Below are 24,491 nucleotides of genomic sequence, written 5' to 3'. Positions count from 1 at the left end.
GTTTTTTATATTTTCATTGTAACTTGACTTTTTAGACAAGACACTATTCCTTGGCAAAGACTTTAGCTAGCTATGTAAACAATGTAAAACAACAATAACTCGAGAAGAGAGACTTTCCAACTTGTGTTTTGTACCTGAGGAAATTCTCCAGGTCATTGCGACTGCAGGACGACCAGGAAAGATCACTGGGATTTCTTCCTTTCACCCACTCACCAGACATTATATGGGAATAGCCAATGCAGGTGGCGTGGTCATCATCATGGCTCATTCCCATGCTGAAAAGACAGGATAGTATACATAGAGTAGATTGAAGATGATCCCGGACTTCCCAAACTCCCAATTTTTGTACTTGATCACATCGATCGAATCTGAAGCATTTTCTGCACCACAGTCAGCATGTTAAGAATTGCATTCAATCCTCAGGTCTCCAAACATGAACGCTACCATCATTAGTCAGGCAAAGATCCTACACTCCCATAGGTAGACCTTAAAATAGTCCTTGGCAGAAGAAACCCCACTCCATTCATAGTACATTGTGACCAAATGGGCTTTGTCTAGGCCAGACAGTAAGCCAATGATACACTTGCACTAATAAATAGAATAAATTATTGCTCCATCAAAGTCCAGATCAAAATGTCTGGACACAAATATGCTGAAACACTTTAAAAATGACTAAAAGCCACCAACTTACAACATATATAATACAAAATTCTCCACAGAACACACTATACAGGACAAAGGTTGTTCCAAATGGGTGTTACACAATAAAACATATGCACAGATTGCAAAGACAACTCTCCTGAGAGCTACTGTATATGTCATTAAAATAGTCATTTTAAAGTGATTTTCAGTCCTGTTTATTTTTTTACTACATCTTTTTTTACATTATAATCATCACTTAAAGAACTCTTGAGAATATCGCAGTATAGGTTTCAAAGGTCAGTATAGTTCCGGTGAAGTTTTTGGCTTTGTTTTGGTTTGTGTTTTTGACATGAAATAACTATTGCGATCTATTTTATTTGGGTCTTTCTATTGGATGTGATCAGTAATAAGCATGGTGCATTAAAACACTCATACAGTACTGTCTGTTCTAAGTTTATACTAACAGCATAGTGCTTTGACACCTTTGTGACACACACACACACACACACACACACACACACACACACAGACACACACACACACACACACACACACACACACACAAACACACACACACACACACACACACACACACACACACAAACACACACACACACACACACACACACACACACACACACACACACACACACACAAGAGAATTCTCTTTAGTGTGTCTGGATGAATCATGAATCTGTGCGTGCACTTATGTAACACCATTGCCCTGTTGTGCATGTTCATAGACTGCACTGAGGTACAGTGTGTGCCAGCTCATTATTTTTCCCCAAAAATGGAAGAGAGCTGCTGACTGAATGACTTCTGTGGTACTTAGAACAGCCACAAAGCTTCTTTAAGCTTTTATACATGATTCCCAGGTGAATGTGGTGTCAGCTTTCTGTCACTGTGCTGTCAGTCAGTTCATGTGCACGTGTATAGTTACAGCAGGATGCTTATTTTAGTTTCAATGAACCAATACCCGAGCAGAATTGTCAGAATCCTTGAATCACAGCCTGACGAGCTGGTGTGGCAATAATCTTCCGCTCCAGCTAATTAATCAACCAACAACACAGACAGAGTTTTAGTTCATTTGGAAACCTAAAAATGACAGCCTCAACACAGAAGTTTATCTATATTAGACTCAAATGGCTTCTCTCAAAATGTAAAAGAACCCATAACTTTAATCTCACTGTAGATCTTGTTCTGACATATGACACAGAAACTGAACATTTAACAGCATTTCCTGAAAAGCATCTTTTGTCTGATCATTTCCTAATTTCCTTTAAATTTACAATAATGCATTACACAGCAGCAGTCTTCATCACAGTAGATAGCAGTCTTTCAGAAAGTGCTGTAATTACATCTCAGGATAAAATTCATCCACTCTTATCTTCTTTAATGGCTTGTGTCTACACAGTATAGAGCAGCAGTATGAGCTCTACTCCCACATAGGCTAATCATCTTGTTGACAATTTTACATCTTCACTGTGTTGACTGTAGATTCTGTAACTCCTCCAGAAAAGAAAGCCTCAAATCAGAAGTAGTTAATTTCCTTGCGTAGCATTCAAACGTGCACCTTAAAGCAGAAAGCTGTAGCCATGCTGATGGAAAGAAGAAATGGCACTTCAGTCATTTAGAGGATCATCATTTAGCCTGGAAAGTCAGTTTGCTGCTTTATAAAAAAAAGCCCTCCTAAAACATTATTATTCATCACTGATTAAAGAAAATAAGAACCCTAGATTTGTCTTCAGCACTGTAGCCACGCTGACAAAAAGTCAGAGCTCTGTTGAGCCAACCATCCCTTTAAAGTCAACTCATGGTAGCTTCATTAATTTCTTCAGAAATAAAATTTTAACCATTAGGGGGAAAATTACTCATAACAATCCCATAGATGTAATGTTACAACTACTTTAAATTGATATTCATTTAGAGTCTTTTTCTCCAATAGATCTTTCTGAGTTAACTTCAGTAATTACTTCCTCCAAACTATCAGCGTGTTTTTTTAGATCCCATTCCTACAAGACTGCTGAAATACATCCCACGCTGATACCATCCATCCATCTATCCATTTTCTTCCACTTCTCCAGGGTCCACCCTTCTCCCCAGCTACCTCCTGTAGCTTATTTGTCCCGCCGAGGAGTTCCCGGGCCAACCAAGAAATATCTCTTCAGCATTCTGGGTCTTCCCCAGAGTCTATTCACTTTGGGACATACTTGGAACACCTCACCCAGTTGGCACACAGGAAGCATTCTTTTAGATGCCTCCAGCACCTCGAGTCGCTCCTTTTGATGTGGAGGAGTAGAGGCTCTACTCTGCAATCCTCCCAGATGGCTGACGTACTCACCCTATCTCTAAGGGAGAGGCCCTTCAGAGAAAGCTCCTTTCCACCATTTGTACACACATTCTCTTTCGATCCCTACCCAAAGCTTGTGACCATAAGTGAGAGTAGGGACGTAGATCGACCAGTAAATTGAAAGCTTCACTTTTACAATGAGCTCTTGTTTCACGACAACACACGGTTACAGCATTCGCATCATTGCAGCCACCACACTAATTCGTCTGTCGATCTCTCGCTACCCTCTCCCCTCACTTGTGAACAAGACCCCGAGATTCTTTAACTCCTTCACTTGGGGCAGCAACTTGTCCCTGTGCTGGAGTGGGCACTCCACCCTTTTACAGCTGTGGAGCTTTGCTTCAGACGTGGAGCTGCTGATTCTCATTTCTGCTGCAAACCACTCCAGTGGGCCACCACCTGATGAAGCCAACAGAACTACACTGTTTGTGAAAGGCAGAGACGAGACTAAAAGTTACGAACAGAGTCAGTGACCCACTGTAGCATTGGCGGAGTCCAAAACCCACTGGAAAGAAGTCCAACTTGCAGCTCTTGCAATGGTTGTATATGAACCAAATAGCGTGCTCTGGCCACCTTGCTGTCTAGGGTGAGTCAGCCCACATTGGGATGTCTAGTCTGCGTCTCCAGGGCTCATGGGTGCACGTAGGCCAATTGGACGGGGTGGGGCACCCAGTTGAGGACGTGACCATTGCTGGGTGTGGGAGAAATTGAAGAACGCTATACTTCCCACATACTGTAGCTTGAAAATATGCATTGTGCATGATTTTAATTGTTATGCATACATTTAACAGTTGTGGCTGAAATGGTAGAGTTGGTTTATTTAGTGAAAAGCTGGTGGACCAATTCCCAGCTCTTACAGTCCCTGTGTATCTTATGTGCATCTTGGCCAAGATATCAAACCTAGACTTTCCCCCAATGCATCCACTGGAGCGTGAGTATGTAGGAGAGTGTTAGATAAAAGACCTTAGGTATGAGATAGAGATAGAGAAAGAGATGAGGGGCGTCAAACTTGATACTTGTATAGAAAAGTGTCATAGAAGTGCAATAGAAGTATTAATCCATTTATGATTTACAGCATTTTTAAAAGATAATGCAGGATAATAACAGGATATATTGATTACAATACAATTGTTTAAAACTTGAACCTACTTGTGTCCCAGCTCATGAGCAATAGTGAAAGCCAAATTGAGACCATTGTCCTCAGCTAACACACACTTCTTCTTCGCACTGCAGACACCACCCAGATAAGCAATACCTGTAATACAGTTGGGTAAAATGACAATGAGTTTTATGAGTTACACTTATGATTGTGTTTTAATGTTTGACAGTGTTTGAGCAGTTAGTATAGTTAATATAATAGTTAGTATAATGAAGTTTAAAAGGTGTTTTACCTAAAACAGCTTACTGTGGATCAGTTTTTCTGTCTCGTCAGTTCAGTAGCTTAGTAAAAGGTAAATTTGTACCCATTTATTTAATGCAACACAGCAATCTGTGTTAGACGTGTCTGTCACAGGTCCCTGTTTAATTGATGCCATAGCACGATCATATTCATTCACCGTGACACATTCAGAATTCAAAGAATGCACTACAAATCTAAGACTACAAGATGTGAAAAGATCTGTCATATCCCCTGACTGCCGAAATTGGTTACATGGATATGGAATAATAGGGCGTTACTCATTTCACAGCATTGCCATAAGATAAGATAAGATAAGATAAGATAAGATAAGATAAGATAAGATAAACCTTTATTAGTCCCACATGTGGGAAATTTGTCTTGGTCACGACAGAGAGTGGACAGTACCAAGTTAAGAGCACCAAAAATTAAGAAAAAAACAATAGAATAGAATGAGATAAAATAGAATAACATACTATACAGACTAGAATAAAATACTATGTTGCCTCAGAAAAATTGCACATCAGGGAGACAGACCTAGGCTACCGTGGTGTACTGGATGTGTGTGTGTCTGTCTGCATGTGTGTGGTCATCTTTGTCTTTGTTGTGGAGTCTCACAGCAGTGGGGAGGAAAGACCTGTGGAATCTCTCCGTCTCACACCGTGGGTGCAGCTGCCACTGAAGGAGCTGCTCAGTGCTGTCAGTCTCCTGCAGATGTTGTCCATCAGGGATGACAGCTTAGCCACCGTTCTCCTGTCACTCACCACCTCCACTGGGTCCAGAGGGCATCCTAGAACAGAGCTGGGCCTGCGGATCAGCCTGTTCAGTGTCTTCCTGTCCCCAGCAGAGATGCTGCCGCCCCAGCAGACCACACCGTAAAAGATGGCAGAAGCCACCACAGAGTCATAGAAGGTCTTCAAGAGTGGGCCCTCCACTCCAAAAGAGCAAAACAGCCTGCTCTGTCCTTTTCTGTAAAGAGCATCTGAATTGTGACTCCAGTTTATTGTTCAGATGAACACCATGGTACCTGTAGCTGTCCACAGCTTCATGTCCATGCCTTGGATGTTCAGTGGTTTCAGTGGAGGATGTTTGTTCCTGCGAAAGTCTACAACCAGCTCCTTGGTTTTTCTAGTGTTGAATATGATGCTCACAGTGCTCCCAGCGGTCTCCAGGTGAGAGAACAATGTAGGAGGTGAATGATGGCATCATCCACTCCAGTGCCAGGCTGGTAGGCAAGCTGAAGTGGGTCCAGTGATGAGCTCACCAGGGGCTGAAGCTGAACCAGGACAAGCAACTCCAGGGTCTTCATCAGGTGGGATGTCAGAGCCTCTGGCCTGTAGCTGCAGAGGTCCTACAACTACAGGCCGGAGTCCAAGCCTGCAGAGGTCCTTGGGACGTGGGGTCTTTGGCACTGGTACCACACAAGAGGTTTTTCAGAGCTGTGGAACTCTCCATAAGCTTCAGACTGAAGCTTACCACACAGTTGATTTGCGCAGGACCTGACAACCCTTGAGCTGATGGTATCTGGTGCCTTATTGGCTCCTTAGTTCCCTCCTAACCTGGATGGCTGACAGAGACAGGCTGGAGCCGTGTGTTGGATGTGTACTGGATGCTGTGGTTGGGGGTGGGGAGGAGTGAGCAGGTTGAGTGGAGGAGATGTGAAGTGTCTGAGGTGTAACAGCAGGAGTTTGAGTTGGTGTGTCTGCAGCCGATGTTGAAGACTGCATCAAACCTGTTGGTTTGATTCAAAGCTGGTTTTCCTTCTTCTGCCTTTAGCTCTCCTTCCCATTCCCGATCAGTCCTTTCAGCTCTCTCTGCACCCTTTTCACCCCCTTTCTTGTCTCCAGATTTGAAGGCCCTCCACTTCTGCTTGAAGACAGCTTTTATTTCTGGGGTAATCCAAGGTTTGTTGTTGGACAAGCACCGCACAGTCCTGGAGGGCACGGGGTTATCCACACAGACGTTAACGTAGCCCGTAACGCATGTCACATTTTGTTGGCGCTCCAGAAGACCCTGGTGGTATGTGTCCTCTATTGATGGGAAGCCTGCTCCTGTGATGTACTGATTAAATGATTAAATCACTGTATACACATTCCTTCTGTCAGTAAAGTCTTCCAGCAACCTAATAGTAATGCACATAAGGCCAAAAAATGAAGAACCCAAACATTGTGAAGCCCACAGACAAAGACGTGTGATCCACAGTGCTGTTAAATAAATATATCAGTGATATATTTTGACTGGGGTCTGATCAAACAGTGATGTGATGGCTCCCAGAGCTGGCAGCACAGTGAGCCAAACAGACTCATCAGGCTTCTGGGCTGACCACACTGTACTTCCCACCAGCAGCTTATCGTGGTTGATAGGAGTCAGCGTGGGCACTCTGACTGTTCTGCAGCTATGCAGACACATATGCAACAAACAAAGTGTTGCAAATACTTTGTATTCTGACATCTTTCTATCAGAACCAGCATCAATTTTGGGGAATCTGAGCTGTAATAGCTTGCCTGTTTGATTGGACCACACAGACCAGCTTTCACTGCATGCATACATCAGTGAACCTGGGCTGGCCGTGACCCTGTCACTGGTTCACCATTGTTCCTTCCTCAGACCGTTTGACAGATATATCTATTAACACCCATAAGAGCTGCAGTTTTGAAAACCTTGACCTACTCATCTAGCTATTACAATTTGACTATCGTCAGACTTGCTTAAATCCTTGCTTGATTCATGTGTGCTCATTTTTCGTGCTTCTGTTAGCTGGGTCCCTCATAGATCCCACCCACCAACAGGTGCTATGTCCATCAGATATTCTTTTTTTTTTCAATTCACCTGTCAGTGGTCTTAATGTTATGCCTTATATCAATATATAATCTATAATCATTTTAATTAATTAATTTTTTTTATTTTTAAAATATTACAGAATGGAATAGGACTGGGGGGGAGGAGAGGGAAACACATAGACAAGAGAAGTTGGGAAGAACCTCAAGAGAAGCAGAAGGAAAGAAAAACAGAGGGGAAGAGGGTCGGGGAGAAAAGACACTAAAAATCTTCTAGATCACCTGTTGGAAAGAACAAGCAAAAAGAGAACAACACAGTAGGGAACCCACAGCAATAACCTAGATAAGCACAAGTAACAATAAATAATAAATACTGAATGCTACTGAGCGCAGATTAGACCGAAAATGCATGATATGCTTAGAGGCAGCAGCCAAGGAAGGCACACCTGTATGCACACAGGTAGATATATATTCTATTTTGTAACTTTGTAATATATTCTGTTATTTAATTTATTTCTGTTACTGTTCTTATTATTGGAGCAATTAATTTCTTAATTAATAAAGTATTCTGATTCTGAAAAAGAGTTTTGACAGTGTTTTGTATGCTTAGTTTTTGAGATCCAGTATCAGAGAAATATTAATACTCAACTCAAAATGTTTTGTCTTGCCATGAAGACAACTGTCAGAATTGTTGTCATGTCTTCTTATTGAAGAAGACATGACGATCACATTTTACAGTATACTCATTCTGGTCAGACTTTTCAGTCACTCAAAAGTCTGTAAGCCTGATCTTTGCTTGCCAGTCATACTAGCAATAATGATGACATAAACTGTGCAACTGAAATTGTAAAATGAGAGCTTTTGCATACGGGACACTTGTCCTTGTATGAAGAGACAAAAGCAGGGAGGCTTGTTTTTTCTGGTAAAGTGAAATTAATGATTATAAAGAACTCAGTGTGAGGTTTGGGGTCCTACAGTTTACTATTATCTATCATTACATGTTCCTTCAACAGAAATAATCAATGTGACAGAAGCACAAAGAAATCTTCCACATTCATCACGACGTATTACAGAGATTTTTATAGTTGAGGAAAACATGAAAATAAATGGTTCAATTTGATCAAATGTTTAATGATCTCATTTTTTTTTGCATTCAATGGACTTTTGAAGTTTAAAGCATGAGGGAAAAGGAAATGCAGGTGGCAGGGTTTCTTGCAGCTGAACCTTTGAGTTCTGTGATTATAGTGAGGGTTCAAGTATGTCTTATGTCAGCTGAGTGAGTGAGTGAGTGAGTGGTACTCACCCACAGTATCACATGGCTCATCTTTGTGAACACAGAAATCTGTTCTGAAAGAAGAAAAGAAAGAATTTGCAACACTGATTTACTGAGATTAGTTAAAACATTAAAGTAGAGTACATTTACACTTAATATGGATTGTGCTAGAAAAATGATGTCACGGTCCAGCGGCAGACCGTATGGAGCGTGAGTGGAGGACCCAAATGCTTGAACAAAAGGCGAGCCTTTATTGGGCTAATACAAGAGAAACATAAATACAAGGCAAGATCCATGTGGGGTGAAACTAAAACTAAACATAAACTGGAAAAAAATAAATAACTGACAAGCTGTGATGAGACTGGGAAACAACTATGAACCTATAAAACTATGACAATAACTATGACAACTATGACAAGAGGTACATGACTAGACGAGAAGAACGGACATCCTTACAAAGACTGAATGACCACACAGAGACTAAAGACACACAGGAGGTATTTAGGGGAAGTGGAAACACACGAACGTCATGACACCCACAGGGAAAGTGAAACTAAAACAATGAACATATCATCACAAGACCTCTACAAAACAACACAGGAAACGCTGAGAGACGTAGACATGGCACCGGCTTGACAACATGAAACCACACACACAGAAGACATGAACAGACTTATACCAGGGGATATGAAGAGACTCATAACTAAGGAGACATGACAGGACCTAAATAAGACATAAATAATCCCAAAATACAAAATAACTCAACTAAACCCTTAACTTAAAACTCGCACATGAATTAAACACAATATAAACATAAGAAAATAATACAAAATAACACAAAACAATATATCCGATTGGGTTTAAATGAATCTAAATGATTGAAGCCACCTCATAAGATGTGTGTTGTTAAAAAATTTTGCAGCAAATGCAAGTTGCTCTTCTGGACTTCACGATAAAGGGAAAACAATAAAGCAGTGAAAGCTAACCAACTTTGGTGCTAGCAGTATAGACCAGTAAGCTCACAAATTATACTGAGGAAGACAAAGACAGAAGCCAAATAGGTAGATTAGGACAAGATAAGGAAATGGGCCCACCACACTCTGGACACAACCTGTTACAACTCCTCCCCTATGGTAGGCACAGAGTACACCAAAACAACCAGACACCTGTACAGCTCCTTGCTACAGACCATCACTCTGGTGATGACTCCACCACACCTGCTAGTGAATTACAGTGTGCCATATGTACTCCTAAACACCTGATTCTGTTCACCTGGACGTAGCATATTCAGTGGGAGAAACATTTCATCAAACACTTCTTCAGTCTCGGCTAAATGCAGGTTTCCCCAACATTATAAACAGTACATTTGCGTAATAACTAAGAGGGCTATGAGGTCGTTTTCTTGATCATTAATTGTCATCACCATTGATCAATAGCCACTGATCAAAGATCACTGATCAATGGCCATGAGTGACTTGACTCCCTGCTCAAACCAGCATTCCTCCCTTTCAAGTATGTGCACATCATAATGAAAAGAGTGGCCACTGGCCTGTAAGTGTAAATAGACTGAATATATATGTTTTTAAATTCCCCTCTTGCCCCTGTGGGCAGTCGATCCCTCGAGCTCGGGTTCTACACCAGAGGCCTGGGAGCTCGAGGCTCCTGCACAGCATCTTTGCTGTTCCTAGGATAGCTTGGGGGTTGTTGAGTGCTCTTATTACCACTGGGACCACTGTTACCCTCACCCTTCACATCTTCTCGAGTTCTTGGTACTTCCTCAGCTTCTTCCTGATGTTACTGTCATTCAGTATAGCCACATCTTTCACTATGGCTGTCTTCTTCTGCTTGCCCACCAATACTAGGTCTGGTTGGTTAGCCATCACCAGTTTGTCTATCTCTATCTGAAAGCCCCACACCATCTTAGCGCCGTCATTCTTGACCACCCAGGAATCCCATTTTGACCTCGGGACTTCAGGGCAATACTCGGCACAGATGTTCCTGTACACTATGCCGGCCACTTGGTTATGGCGTTCCATGTATGCCTTGCCTGCTAGCATCTTGCACCCTGCTGTTATGTGCTGGATTGTCTCTGGGGCATCTCTACACAGACTGCACCTGGGGTCTTGCCTGGTGTGATAGACCCCAGCCTCTATGGATCTTGTGCTCAGAGCTTGTTCTTGTGCTGCCATGATTAGTGCCTCTGTGCTGTCTTTCAGTCCAGCTTTGTCCAGTCACTTTTAGGATTTCTGGATGTGAGTCATTTTTTTTCTGTCTGCCAGTGGTCTCTCCTTCCATGATGGTTCTTCTCCTCGCTTCACTTTTTCTTGGGTTTCTGCTGTCTCTGTCTCTCTGATTCTGATTCTGACAGAGCTGAATTTTAAGTATAATGGCAAAGGCTGTTAAAACTTTATATTATAATTTATAACTAATATAAATTAGCAAAGAAATTCATGCAAATTGATAGGTTTGTAGCTTAAACCTATTCGCTGGAACGCTCAAGACAATTCAACTGCACAGCAAAAAGCATTGAACACCAAGCAGAGCTCTTTATGATTCTTGTACACGAGGGAGACCAAGTGGACAAGCGCCGTTCCTTCGCTTGACCCCAGTCGCTCTTGTCTGCTACCCTGTAACACTGCTCTTTTATATAGACATAGGTTCATTAACATATGACGTCTACATACACACAAAGAGTACCTTGCCTGTGCATTGTGTAAGTGTGTGTGTGTGTGCGTGCGTGCGTGCGTGTGTGTGCGTGCGTGCGTGCGTGCGTGTGTGTGTGTGTGTGTGTGGTCAGTGTGTGACCCCATAACCAACTTCCCTAAACCTGCTGGTCTAGAAGTCCGGACGTTTATCCTACCATGAAACAATAAGAGCAGGTAGACCTCTCCCATGCTCCCAGGATGTGGGTGTGAATGCCAGAACCCTCTGGAATGCACACAAAGTCTTTGCAGACTGCTAAGGATCAGACCCCAATCAATATGACATCGACTATAAACTCTAAGCATATATGAGTAAATATTTCTAAGCATAAATGACAATCAACAATACAAATCTAACATTTATTGCACATACAAACATCAGGAGATAACCTCAAGGATGAGAACTTTTCTGTAAGTGTGATTGTCTTCATAAGAAGTTTGTGAGTTCCCAAGGAAAGGTAATACATCATGAGCATAAAGGCTTACTTTATGGTCTGTATTTTCAGTTTTAACTTGACATTTTGTCGAATTGGTGCTGCTAGTGGCTCAATGAAAATGACAAAAGTGAGGGGGAAACTGGACAGGCCTCGTCTGGCGCCTCTTTGTAGCTGGAAGCTTTGGGAAGTAGGATGGTTAGTTATAGCACAAGCATTTGTGAAGCCTTATAGTGTTTTGATCCAATCGATGAAGAATGAACCAAATAGGTTATAAGTAAGGTTCCCAGTCGAATCCTTAATAGAGTAAATCTTTTTTTTCTTTATTTAGCTTTGACTGGTTAACAAACATTTTCCAGATTTATTACCATGTCCAAAGTTCTCCAAATGCAACCTGGTGTATTAAGTCTTCCGTAGAGCTGGGCGATATATCGAGTTTTTTAAAAAATATCGATATATTTTCATACGAGATATAAGATGTGACAATATCGTTTATATCGATATAGTCTATGTTACGTTGTGGAGCCGCAGGTTTGCCTCTCTTTCGTCCACTTTTGTCTCTATGCAACGTTACTCGGCCTCGCCTCTCCTTCACTGAACACAACTCCCCCTCCCCCATAGCTTCACCTGCAGGCAATGACAAGATGAAAGCGGAAAATCTCCGTTAGCGAGTTACCGCGGATCGCCCCGTGCGTGGGGCTGGACGGCGTCAACGTGTTAGCGAGATAACCGCGCTAACGAGCTAACCGCGCTAACGACTGTACGGCCTAAAATCCTTTCATTTTCTCAAAACTCGACAGTGCGCCTTATGTATGAATTCTGGTTGTGCTTACTGACCGCGAACCGATTTTATGTGGTACACAGCGCTCAGCAATCTGTCAAAAAATGTTTTAATATGACTTTGCTAAGCTACGGAGCTGCACTGCTTGATGGATTGTCGGAGGATTACGGCTACCGAGGAGGAGCCTCGCGGAGTGATACGTACTGTGCTTCAACGTAATATTACCGTACTGTGTGTGTATAAGGACCACAAATGGCTCCTGTTCAGAGACGTGGTGCAGCTGTGAAATCTGTCTCTTTGTTATTACGCTCAGCGTCTATTAGTTTACATTTTGACTGCACAATTGTGAGCTTTTTGTTATGCACAAAAACAACATTGTTTTCTTTTATTTATGGACCATGATTATTTAATAAATGCTGATAATTTGGAGTTTTCTCTATTTCGGGCTAGGCAAAAATACTTCGAAGATGGAGATAAACCTGGCAAACTGCTTGCAAGATATATTAAACAAAAAGAAGCTCAGACTATCATAGCAGCAATTAGAGCACAGGATGGCACTATGGTGTCAAAACCCTCTGAAGTGAATGAAGCCTTCAGAGATTTCTATATGCAACTCTACTCCTCAGAAATACAAGCAAACTCTCAGGAAATTAACAGTTTTCTCTCCCCCCTCAACCTCCCAACTCTCTCTAGGACACAGGTGGACTCCCTGGACGCCCCAATTTCAAAGGAAGAGATCTTAAGGGTAATCAAAAATCTCCCAATTGACAAGGCCCCTGGGTTGGATGGGTTTACAGCAGAGTTTTACAGGAACTTTGCAGAGGAGCTCTCCCCTTTACTCCTGCAAATGTTTGAGGAAGCCCTGGATAAGGGCAGCCTGCCACCAACACTGTCAGAGGCACTTATTTCCCTTGTCTTAAAGAAAAACAAAGACCCGCTTGACTGTAAGAGTTACAGGCCAATAAGCTTGATCAATTGTGATTGCAAAATTTTAGCCAAGTTACTAGCAACCAGATTAGATAAGGTCATGACTTACTTAATACACCCCGACCAAGTTGGCTTTATTCGGACTCGCTGCTCTGCCGATAATATTAGACGCCTAATTGATATTATGTGGGCAACCCAGAATAAATCCCCTACGGGGGACTTTTCTCCAGCTATAGCCCTCTCCCTAGATGCAGAGAAAGCATTCGACAGGGTGGAGTGGCGTTTTCTATTTTGTGTAATGGAAGCATTTGGCTTTGGCCCAAAATTCATAAGGTGGGTCAAACTTCTCTACAACAATCCAAGAGCATCAATACTAACGAACCGTATTATATCAATCAATCAATCAATCAATCTTTATTTATAAAGCACTTTTCATACAGAGAAAATGTAGCACAAAGTGCTTTACATAGTTAAAAGCAGCCCACCCCACCCTCCAACTCACTCCCCACACTCTCAATACACATATATCCCCCCACCCACACACACATACACACACGCGCACACTTAAAGAGTAAAAATTGGGCTGGGCTCGCATGAGCCAAGTGAGGAAACATTATAACAGGGAGCCGTCTGCACCGGGAGCCGGTCACAGACCGCAGCCTCCAGGCTGGGCACACAGCAGGAGGGAGGCAAAGGAGCCCCCCAGCCAGGCTGAGAGGACCCCAGAGACCCAGCAGCCACAGTCAATAACAGCCCCGGTGCAGAGAGCGCCCTCCGAGGAAACACTGGAGATATGACGCAATACAATATATATAGGGTAAAATGATAAAATAAATAAGAACAGGATACAATATAAATATAAATAGAATAAGAAGATTAAAAAATGAATAAGAATAAAATCAAACAAATATTAGGTAAATCCTAAATTAATAATAGAATAACAGGATAGAATAAATAAGCATAAAAAATAAATAAACGCTAAGTAAAAGCTAAATTAAAAAGGTGGGTCTTGAGCCTGTTCTTAAAAACATGTACGTTCTCTGCGGCCCTGAGCTCCTCCGGCAGGCTGTTCCACAGACGAGGACCATACCACTGAAACGCTGCCTCTCCGTGAGTATGTGTCCTGACTTTAGGGACAATCAAAAGGCCAGTACCAGAGGACCTCAGGGTCCGCGAGGGTTCGTATGGTAAAAGCAGATCTGAGAGATAGGAAGGCCCAAGACCATTAAGACATTTAAAAACCAATAAAAGAACTTTAAAATCGATCCTGAAACACACGGGGAGCCAATGCAGCGATTCTAAAACCGGTGTAATGTGGGCCCGCCCTCTGGTCTTCGTCAGCACACGAGCTGCCGAGTTTTGCAAGAGTTGTAAAGTTGAAATATTCTTCTTAGGAAGACCAGAGAGCAGGGCATTACAGTAATCAATGCGACTGGTAATAAAAGCATGCATCAGCATCTCCGTGTTGGCCCGAGAGAGAATAGGGCGACTCTGGCTATATCTTTTAGATGATAAAATCCAATTTTAGTTACATGTTTAATATGTGGGATAAAACCAAGCTCAGAGTCAAAAATAACACCCAGGTTTTTCACTTGTAGCGAAGGACATAGTGAAAATGCCTCTAATTTAGACAAGAGTTTCTCTCTCTGAGCCTCAGGACCGACAATTAAAACTTCAGTCTTGTCCTGGTTAAGCTGTAAAAAGTTTTCTGCCATCCAAGATCTTATATCCAAGATACAGTTAAAAAGGGCATCCATTGGTCTGGTGTCATCAGGAGACACGGAGATGTACAGCTGCGTGTCATCAGCGTAACTGTGGAAGTTCACTCCATGCCTCCTGATGACACCGCCGAGAGGGAGCATATACAAATTAAAAAGTACAGGGCCTAGAACCGACCCTTGAGGCACACCACATGTCATTTTATGGATCTTAGAGGAGCATGTATCCATACTCACCATAAAAGTTCTGTCAGAGAGATAGGAAGTGAACCAGTTGTGTACAGCACCAGAGAGGCCCACCATGTGTTTCAGTCTGTTTAAAAGAATAGCGTGGTCTACTGTATCAAAGGCTGCGCTTAGATCCAGCAGCACCAGGACTGAGAGCTTTTGGGCGTCCCAGTTACATCTAAGATCATTTAAAACCTTTAGGAGAGCCGTCTCTGTGCTGTGGTTCACCCTAAATCCAGACTGGAATATCTCCAGGATCTGTCTATCATTGAGAAAATCAGTAATCTGAGTAAAAACAAGTTTTTCTAAGACTTTACTTAAAAATGGTAAGTTGGATACAGGTCTGTAGTTATTAAAATCATTACAATCCAAATTGCTCTTCTTCAGAAGGGGCCTCACCACCGCCGTTTTAAAGGCAGCAGGGAAGACACCCAACTGAAGAGAGCAATTCATCATGCATAAAAGCTCAGCCTCAAAAAATCCATAAAGTGTTTTAAAGAGTGAAGAAGGAATTGGATCTAAAAGACATGTGGTGGGTCTCACTGTGGAGAAAACTTTCTGAAGGTTCTCAGCATTAACCAGGACAAAGCTGTCCAGTGTCTCCTCAGGTACAATCGAGCCCTCAGATGTATTTAAAATCATATCACGATTAGATAAAATATCAGATCTGATGGCGCTGATCTTTCCCCTGAAGTGGTCTGCAAACTGCTCACAGAGCGAGTCTGTGGGGGTTCTTTGGGAGCTGTTAAAATCAGGGTTAAATAAGTGATCTATGGTGGAAAAGAGGACCTTGGGATTATTTTTGTTAATACTGATTATTTTGGCGAAGTATGAATTTCTTGACTTCCTTAATGTATTATTGTACACTTTAAGTTGCTCGCAAAATATTTGATGGTTGATATTATTTTTAGTTTTCCTCCATCTCCTTTCTGCTGCCCTGCAATTTCTTTTGAGTTTTTTGACTTCTTCGTTTCTCCAAGGTGATGCATGTTTTACGTTAATCTTTTTGGTGGTGAGTGGAGCAACGGAGTCAAGGCTTTTCTTCAGTTTGCTGTTGAAATAACTAAAAATCAAATCGCAGGGTGCAGGTAAAAATCACAGGGGGGCATTCGTCTAAAACCCTGGTAAAATTTGCAGCCACTTCAGAGGTTAGATAGCGCCTCCTCACAGTTCGCACCGAGGTCTCCCGCTGAATAAAACCGGTGATGTTAAAAAACACACAGTAGTGGTCAGAGACAGCCAAGTCAACAACAGAGGACACGCTGGTGGACAGCCCATGGGTGATGACCAGGTCCAGAGTGTGTCCTCTGTTGTGAGTCGGCTGCGTGACGTGCTGGGTAAAATCCAAACAGTGAAGAATGTTTAAGAATTCTTTTGCTGCAGGGTCAGAAGGATTATCTATGTGCAGGTTAAAATCACCGGTTAAAATTATCATGTTATATTTTGAATGTATGTTTGTTAAAAATTCAGAGAATTCCTTGATAAAAGCAGCGCTGTCTTTAGGTGGTCTATAAACTGTGACAGATAAAACTGGAGGGCTGCTGAAAACAATAGCATGGAATTCAAAAGTGGTAAAATAGTCAAATAAAATTTGTTTGGAGGTGAGTGTGTTGTTGGCTAAAGATGCAGTCCCACCACCTTTCTTACCACTTCTAATAGAAAAAGAGAAATTAAAATTTGGTGGGGAGGCCTCAGTGAGAACAACTGGTGCATCCGAGCCCAGCCATGTTTCAGTTAAAAATAAACAGTCAAGTTTATTATCTAAAATTAAATCATTAATAATAAAAGACTTGTTCGACAGAGAGCGGACATTTAAAAGTGCCATACTGATCGAGACTGGTGGATTTTTGACAATAGAGTTGAATGGATGTTGATATTTTTGAAGAGGCCGGAGGTTATTAATATTTTTGGAGTTACTGGATTTATGATAATTCTGTTGCTCTCTGTTTGTGATTATGACGGGTATTGTGTTGACTGTGGGAGAGAAAGGTCCTAGTCCAGAGTTTTGTGTATTACTGTTAAAAGTGGAACAAATATAGGAGCTGGGACCAGGGGAACATCAGTCAGTGGCAGACGGATCAGCAGGTAATGTCAGTTTGGGGTAGTGACAGGGCGATGTGCGGGAGTGCTGTACGCCAAATGCCAAATTGGCGGACAGCAAACGGCGTCCCCAGGCGTTGAGGTGGAGCCCGTCTGCCCCAAAAAGATGCCTCCTCTCCCAGAAGGCATCAAAGTTGTTAATAAAACCCACGCCGTGGGAGACACAGGCGGAGGAAAGCCAGGTGTTAAGGCTGAGCAGCCGGCTGAAACGGCCTATCCCTCTGCCACAGGTGGGGGTGGGCCCAGAGATAAAAGCACTCACCTGCAGCTGACCAAGGAGGCTGAAGAGTTCGAGGAAGTCCAACTTCAGCAGCTCAGATTGCTGTTTGGGGATGTCATTGGTGCCGATGTGGATGATGAGCCGGTTAACCTGTGGGTGGGATGCCAGAATGTTGGGAATTCTGTCCACTATGTCAACAACAGTGGCTCCCGGGAACGACAGCGTGAGCGCCCCCCTCATCCGCACGTTCCTGACGATGGAATCCCCGAGGACCAGCGTGGAGAGAGGAGGTGCCACTGGGGGCTGTTGGCCATCTGAGATGCCCGCGCCGCGACGCCGGGGGTGTTCAGATGGAGATGCGCCAGCCGGACTTCGTGAGTGACTCCCAGGTAGCCGCGCCGTGGGTCCTCTTCTCCGAGGAGCCGGGGTAAAGCACAGCTCTCCGCGGTGAGTTTGCACCACAGCGTCGGGTTGCCCGCCGCGGCTCCGGGGGCGTAGTGGTGGAGATGGCGCAGACCTCTGTGACACAGCGGGATGGCGAGGGCTAGCAGTCAGAGGAGGAAAGTCCACAGGATCCAGGACATTGAATTTATTCTCCAATACTACCTCACCAGAGGGGTGAGGGTGCGAGAGACGGATCCTCCTGCCCTCTCTGCAGCCACCACGCGTCTCAACCATGGTCCATGGCGCTGGTTGGAGTGGAGTGGAGCTGACCAGAGCCTTGGGTCTGGCCCCTAGCTGAAACCAGGAGTTCTCGTCCTTGGCAGAAGCAGCAGCGACGCAAGTTGAGAGCCTGTGTTGACTGTTGGCGGGATCTTGGGACACAGCAGCTGGATGGTGCACTGTGTCGGCTAGCTCAGCGCTAGTAGCGGTGGTTTGAGCTTTGCCAAGGAGGATCGTGTCAAGCTCGCATTCAGCCCCCTGGATTTGGTATAGCGTGGATATCCTTTGTTCCAGCTCGATCACTTTTTGGCTCAGGTTGATGCAGCTTTCACAGCTGGATGTTGAGGTAAGTGGTGCCATTCCGGAATCTCGTACCGGCGACAGCGTCAAAAACAAAAACAGACACTGCCACTTTAGCTTACGTTAGCTAAACTCCTTTGCTAGCTTGTTCCCAGTACTGAGGTTTGTGATGGTCTTCCAATTCTCCGTAAAATATCACAGTCCTTCGACCTCCACAGGGGTACAAGACAGGGCTGCCCACTGAGTCCTCTGCTTTTTGCTTTAGCTTTAGAGCCTCTGGCAGCGACAATACGTAGAGACCCTGATTTTCCAGGTATCCAGGTCCACAATAATAACCACAAATTGATGCTCTATGCTGATGACGCCCTGGTCCTAATATCGCAGCCAGAACGATCTCTACCTGCTCTCTTGAGAATTATTAACCAGTTCTCTAATATATCAGGATATAGAGTAAATTGGTCAAAGTCTGAAGCGCTCCCTCTGACAGCCTTCTGCCCCAAAACCCTGTTCCAGCCAGGGGATTTCAGCTGGCCTCAGACTGGTATTAAATACTTAGGCATTACATTCCCCCGTTTGTTACACAACATAGTCCAGGCTAATTTTGAACCTCTATTGGACAAGTTCAGAACCGACATAATTAGATGGTCCCCTTTGTTCCTCACCCTTTGGGGTAAAGTTAACATCATCAAAATGAATTGTGCTCCAAAATTTAATTACCTACTACAAACACTCCCGCTAAAAATCCCATCAAAATATTTCCATCAATTTGACAGATTATGCAACCAATTCATATGGAATAACAGACGCCCTAGAATAAAGCTTAAAAAGCTACAGCAACCAGTGGAGTCGGGTGGCCTGGGGGTCCCAAATCTACTATTTTACCATTATGCTTTCAGTCTGAGACACATGGTTCACTGGGCTCTCCCTCCAGAACGAGCCCCCCCATGGCTTAGTCTGGAGAGTACTTTGTGCTCACCACTCCCTCCGATGCACACTTTAACCACCAAGCTCCCACCAGATATACAAACCCACCCCATTCTTTCTTTCCTGCAGACGGTCTGGAAGAAGGTGGCCTTGCTACTAAATTTTAACTCCCACCTTCACACTGAGGCTTCCATATGGCTCAATCCCAAACTCTGCATTAATAAATCGCCGTTTTTCTGGAGACTGTGGGTCCAGAGAGGGATACTTGTTCTCGGAGACCTGTATCAGGGGAGGATTCTCAAGTCCTTCAACGACCTTAAAGCACAGTTTCAGTTGCCACAAAGTCAGTTTTGGAGGTATTTGCAGCTCCGGCACTTATTGCTCAAAACCTTTGGTTCCTCCTCCACACCACCTCCAAATATTGAATATCTCAGCTACATCAAAAAAATCTTTTGGGGGGGGTCGTGAAGTCTCTAAATATTACTCAATGCTTGTTACGGGCACGAGTAAAGGACTACCTGCCCTCCGGTTAGCTTGGGAATCTGACCTTGGTGTGGCTTTTACAGATCAGGAATGGACTGCAATGTTGCAGAATAGTAAAAAGGTGTCCAGGGAACTTAGAACGAGACTAATCCAATTCAAATTACTACACCGAATTTACTGGTCGCCACACAGACTGTATAGGGCGAACCTCATTCAGTCCCCTGAATGCTGGAGATGTCAGACTGGGGTAGGCACATTGACCCATATGATTTGGAGCTGTCCTAAAACCCAAATCTTTTGGACTGAGATACATGACTTTATCAAATCAACCATACGATGGGATATTCCTTTTTCACCAAGACTATTTGTGTTGGGAGACCCATCACTCCTTAACTATGCTCCACCTAAGGCTGCTGAGTGGGTACAGACTGCATTGATGCTGGGGCGTAAACTCATTATCTCCCAGTGGAAGGCCCCCTCCACCCCACCTGTCTCTGTATGGCATATTCAACTAGGGAGACTCGCTGCACTAGAACAACTCTCATACAGGCTCCTGAATAAAGTGGAGAGTTTCCATCTGAAGTGGGATCCATATCTGTCCAGAATAAAACGAACAGACTAGACCCTAGAGTGGGATAGTCATTGGAATTCTGATGAAGCACTCTCAGGGATGTCAGAGTGTGGCATGCAGTAAGACCCACATAGTCAAAGGCTGGCTGTTTTTGTTTCTTTTTTTTCTTTTTTCCTTTTTTGTTTGTTGTTGTTTTTGTTTTTCTTTCCATGCTTTTGTTTATCTCTTGCTTTGTTTGCCCCCCCCTCATTTTGGTTTGGTATTCTCTACTGTTCTGCTGCTATGCTGATGTTTTTTTTATGCGATGTAATCTGTCTCCGCAGTGGACTGTAGTGTTCTAAAAAGTACAATAAAATATTAATCATAAAAAAAATAAATGCTGATAATTTATTTTTGAGTAATTTCTTCATGTACATCTACGCTGTATGTAAAGAAAATGCCCGTGTGACATCTGGGACACAGTGTGACTAAGAACTCTCTTTTTGTTCTTAACTTATGGCTTTTAAAAAAAAAAATCAAGATATATATCTTATATCGCCATCCAGCTAAAAAATATCGAGATATGAATTTTGGGTCATATCGCCCAGCCCTAGTCTTCCGTTCTTAATGGGTGGTGTGACTGTTTCTTGTGTTAGAGAGGCAGACGCTGGCACCACTGATGTTGATCAAATGAATATGAGTGTCTGTGATATCCTTCATAATGGAGCTGCTAACTTAAAAACGGTCTAAGCGAGAATGTGCATGGTTTACTGGTGAAAGGAAAGTGTAATCAGACATGAGTGTGTCTACGTTGTATGGTTGTATGTGTCTGTGCTGTATATTTATGTAGTTAACTGCAGCACTGTGGACAAAGAAAACATGACGGCTGTGTAAATGAACTGCTTATTCATCAATGTTACGACTCTAGAAGATTATTTTGTTGCTTGTATACTAAGATGCAGCTTTCTTTCTCCTGTGCCAACATTATGCTTGACCCTGTCGATCGGAGAAGTGCAAGTATATGGGATCTCTTTTAATGAAGCGATATCCTGCTTCCTGCCTCTGGGCAGTTACGTTCTGACAGGCACTAATAAAGATTTAGGGGGGACCCTATATAAGTAGAGCCCGGTTCCTTTGTTCAGTTGAATTCTTCACTACAACGCCAAAGTGCCTTGTGCTGACTGAACTCCTTCTTGCAAGAATAAAACCTCCTCTTTAATGCACTCAATTTCCACAACAACTTGGTATCAGAAGTGACACCTACACTGATACAGACAACAATTAAACATTTAGAGCAGAAGGATTCTGCTCTAAATGTTTAATACTCACACGAAGCTTTTCTCACTTATACTTTGATTATTACCGGCAAAGATATTGAATGTAGGATAGATTCTGGTGCCACGCATTCATCATCAGAGCAGCTGACATTCCTGAGCAACCTGCTCTGAAAGGCCATTTCATGTGTTCTGTGCAGAGATTGATGTCTTATTTTACACCTCATGGCATTAAGGGTTATAAAAACAGAAAACATTGTCACATCTCAAACTTTGACATGATTGAGGACCAGTATATATATGAATGGCTGCCGGTAATCACACTCTTTGTGCAGCTGTTCTTCAGAAGGCTCATAAGCATGTCTCAGCATCTCTCACAGAAGTTGATTTTATGCTACCAACAAACTTGAATTGTATTGCATCTCTGCAGGTCCTGACATAAGATTTGAAACCCAGTGGTTAAAAGTGTTTAATTATGTCATCACTGCTGACTGCATGTACTGGCAAGACAGCACGTGCTTCTTCACTGTCTGTCTCACCCCACCTCAGTGGGAGTTATTCAGTATTTATCATTCTGCACCTCACACATCTCTGAGCAAACAAACATAAATGCTGCCAAGACATTGGTGTATTTGCCTATAAGTATCAGGCAGCACATGATTGGACCCTAATAGAACAAGACAGAGTTTTCTATTCACCATCTTCTATGGCACTGGTCTGGCCTGGGGAGTGGGGGAACTGCGGAGTCACATTTATATAATGCTCAGGTTTTTTGCTCTGACGGGGAACAACAGTCAGACTCAATAACATGGCAGCTCTCTTCCTCACAGTGAAGTTCTAAGAAGCTTTAAAACAGTTCATAGCTGCATACCTGGTGACCAATACAGCACTGTCCACTGGAGGGATATCATCTCTTCCACCGGGAACATGGTTGGTACCAAGGTACCAAGGCCCACCAAATTCTTGATGCTGCCAGTGACAGAAGCTCTCCAGAGATCTTTCTCCATGATGGCCCACCTTTAGCTTTTCCTGGAGAACAAAGACACTAAATTAATTTAATTCTGATAATAATGAAAAAAAAAATTGGGACTTATGCACAATGAACATTATGTCATTAGGCTAGTTGGTTTGACACAACAAAATGGCTGAAGGCGAAGCCAATAGGTGCTTTGATAACCTACTCAAAAACCCAATGGCCAGTGAGGAGGATAGAACAGCATGTGAGTCCGTCTGCTGTAAGGAAGCTTCCTTGGATCACTTGTTTGGGGATCTTCCCTGCATAACCATGATGTTTTAGAAGGGACACACATCTTCCAAAAAGTTAAATTTTTATCTTATCAGTCCACAGAGTATTTCCAAAAATGTTTAGGGGATCGTCAAGATGTTTTCCGGCAAAATTGAGACAAGCCTTTATGTTCCTTTTTCATATTAGACCTCCATTGTTGCTCAGTCTCTTTCTTATGATGGAGTCATAAACACTAACCTTAACTGAGGCAAGTGAGGGCTGCAGTTCTTTGGATATTGTTCTGGGGTCTTTTGTAGCCTCTTGGATAAGTCACCGCTGCACTACTCTGGTAATTTTGCTCTGCCAGCCACTCCTGAGAAGGTTCATCACTGTTCTATGTTTTGACTTTATAGCCTTTCCCAGACTAAGAGATCTCAATTACTTTGTTTCTCATTCGCTGCTGAATTTCATTGGATCTGCAGATGGTCTAATGATGCTTTGTTTAGGCAGGTGAATGATGAATGGTAAATGGTAAATGGCCTGTATTTGTATAGCGCTTTACAGTAGAGTAATCCAATCTTGAAGAAACAAAAGCATGAATAACAGTTTCCAAGTCTGTTTGCGGGATAATATTACTTAGCTTAACAATATTTTGTAACTAATATAAACATGAATTAACCAGAGTATGAACATGAACATCTGAGGGAAAACCAGACTCAAAATTTGCCCCGATGTTTCTGATGGAAGACTTGGCATAAGAGGCTAACGGACCAAGAGTTTCCATTATTGAAATTTACGCTCTTCTGGAGCACAATCAGGAATTTCAGCTTTTCCTGATTAAGTTGAAGAAAAGTTCTATCCATCCAGACTTTTACAAACCCTAAGCACTTGTGTAAGACATGCAGATTCAATACCTCATTAGGCTTAAAATGGATGTATAAATGAATATCATCTGTGTAGCAGGTATATGAGACCTCTACTCAAAATGTGTTGAAGAGGGATCATGTAAACCAGAAATAGTAAGGTCCCCGAAAAAGAACCCTGAGGTACACCAAAATTAAGATGGCTTAAGGAAGACCTATAATTGGAAGCAGCCACACAAAGAGAACAATCAGAAAGATATGAAGTAAACAGTTGTAAGGCAGATCCTGATACACTGGCCCAATACCTCAACCTGTCAAGATCTGGTGATCACTGTATCACCAGATCTCGCTTGGTTGATACAGTGGTTGAGAACAGAACAATTTCCTGTGTCACTAGACACTCTGACAAGAGCTCTCTCCTTTGAATGTCCTTTACAGAACTCAGATTGAAATTTATCAAGAATGCTGTATTTATCTAAAGCAGCAGTTAGCTTAGCTTATCAATAATCTTGGTAAGAAATGGTAATTTAGAGATTGGTCTATAGCTGACCAATAGAAGGGTCAAGTTTGGGCTTTTTTTTAGTATAGGGTGAATAACAGCATTCTTGAAGTAAACCGGACTTAACCAGAGGCCAGAGAGGGATTAGCCATGTGCGTACAA

General features: G+C 42.8%; 1 protein-coding gene across 1 annotated transcript in view; it reads right to left on the bottom strand.

Moving 5' to 3' along the window:
• The window catches only part of adamts17 (ADAM metallopeptidase with thrombospondin type 1 motif, 17), a 105,075-nt gene that overhangs the window by 46,716 nt on the left and 33,868 nt on the right, over positions 1 to 24,491 (bottom strand). The window contains exons 6-9 of the mRNA XM_085463471.1: positions 22,614 to 22,771; positions 8,469 to 8,512; positions 4,142 to 4,247; positions 135 to 275 (exon numbers count right to left, since the gene is read on the bottom strand). Coding sequence (XP_085319597.1) covers positions 135 to 275; positions 4,142 to 4,247; positions 8,469 to 8,512; positions 22,614 to 22,771 — 449 coding nt within the window. The remainder of the gene's footprint in view (positions 1 to 134; positions 276 to 4,141; positions 4,248 to 8,468; positions 8,513 to 22,613; positions 22,772 to 24,491) is intronic.

This window comes from Copadichromis virginalis, linkage group LG1 (assembly GCF_057382275.1).
Source record: "Copadichromis virginalis isolate Kocher_CV1m ecotype Utaka linkage group LG1, C_Virginalis_male_GT1.1, whole genome shotgun sequence".
Lineage (NCBI taxonomy): Eukaryota > Metazoa > Chordata > Actinopteri > Cichliformes > Cichlidae > Copadichromis > Copadichromis virginalis.
The sequence above is the reverse complement of the archived record's forward strand: the minus strand, read 5'-3'. Positions and strand labels throughout refer to the sequence as shown.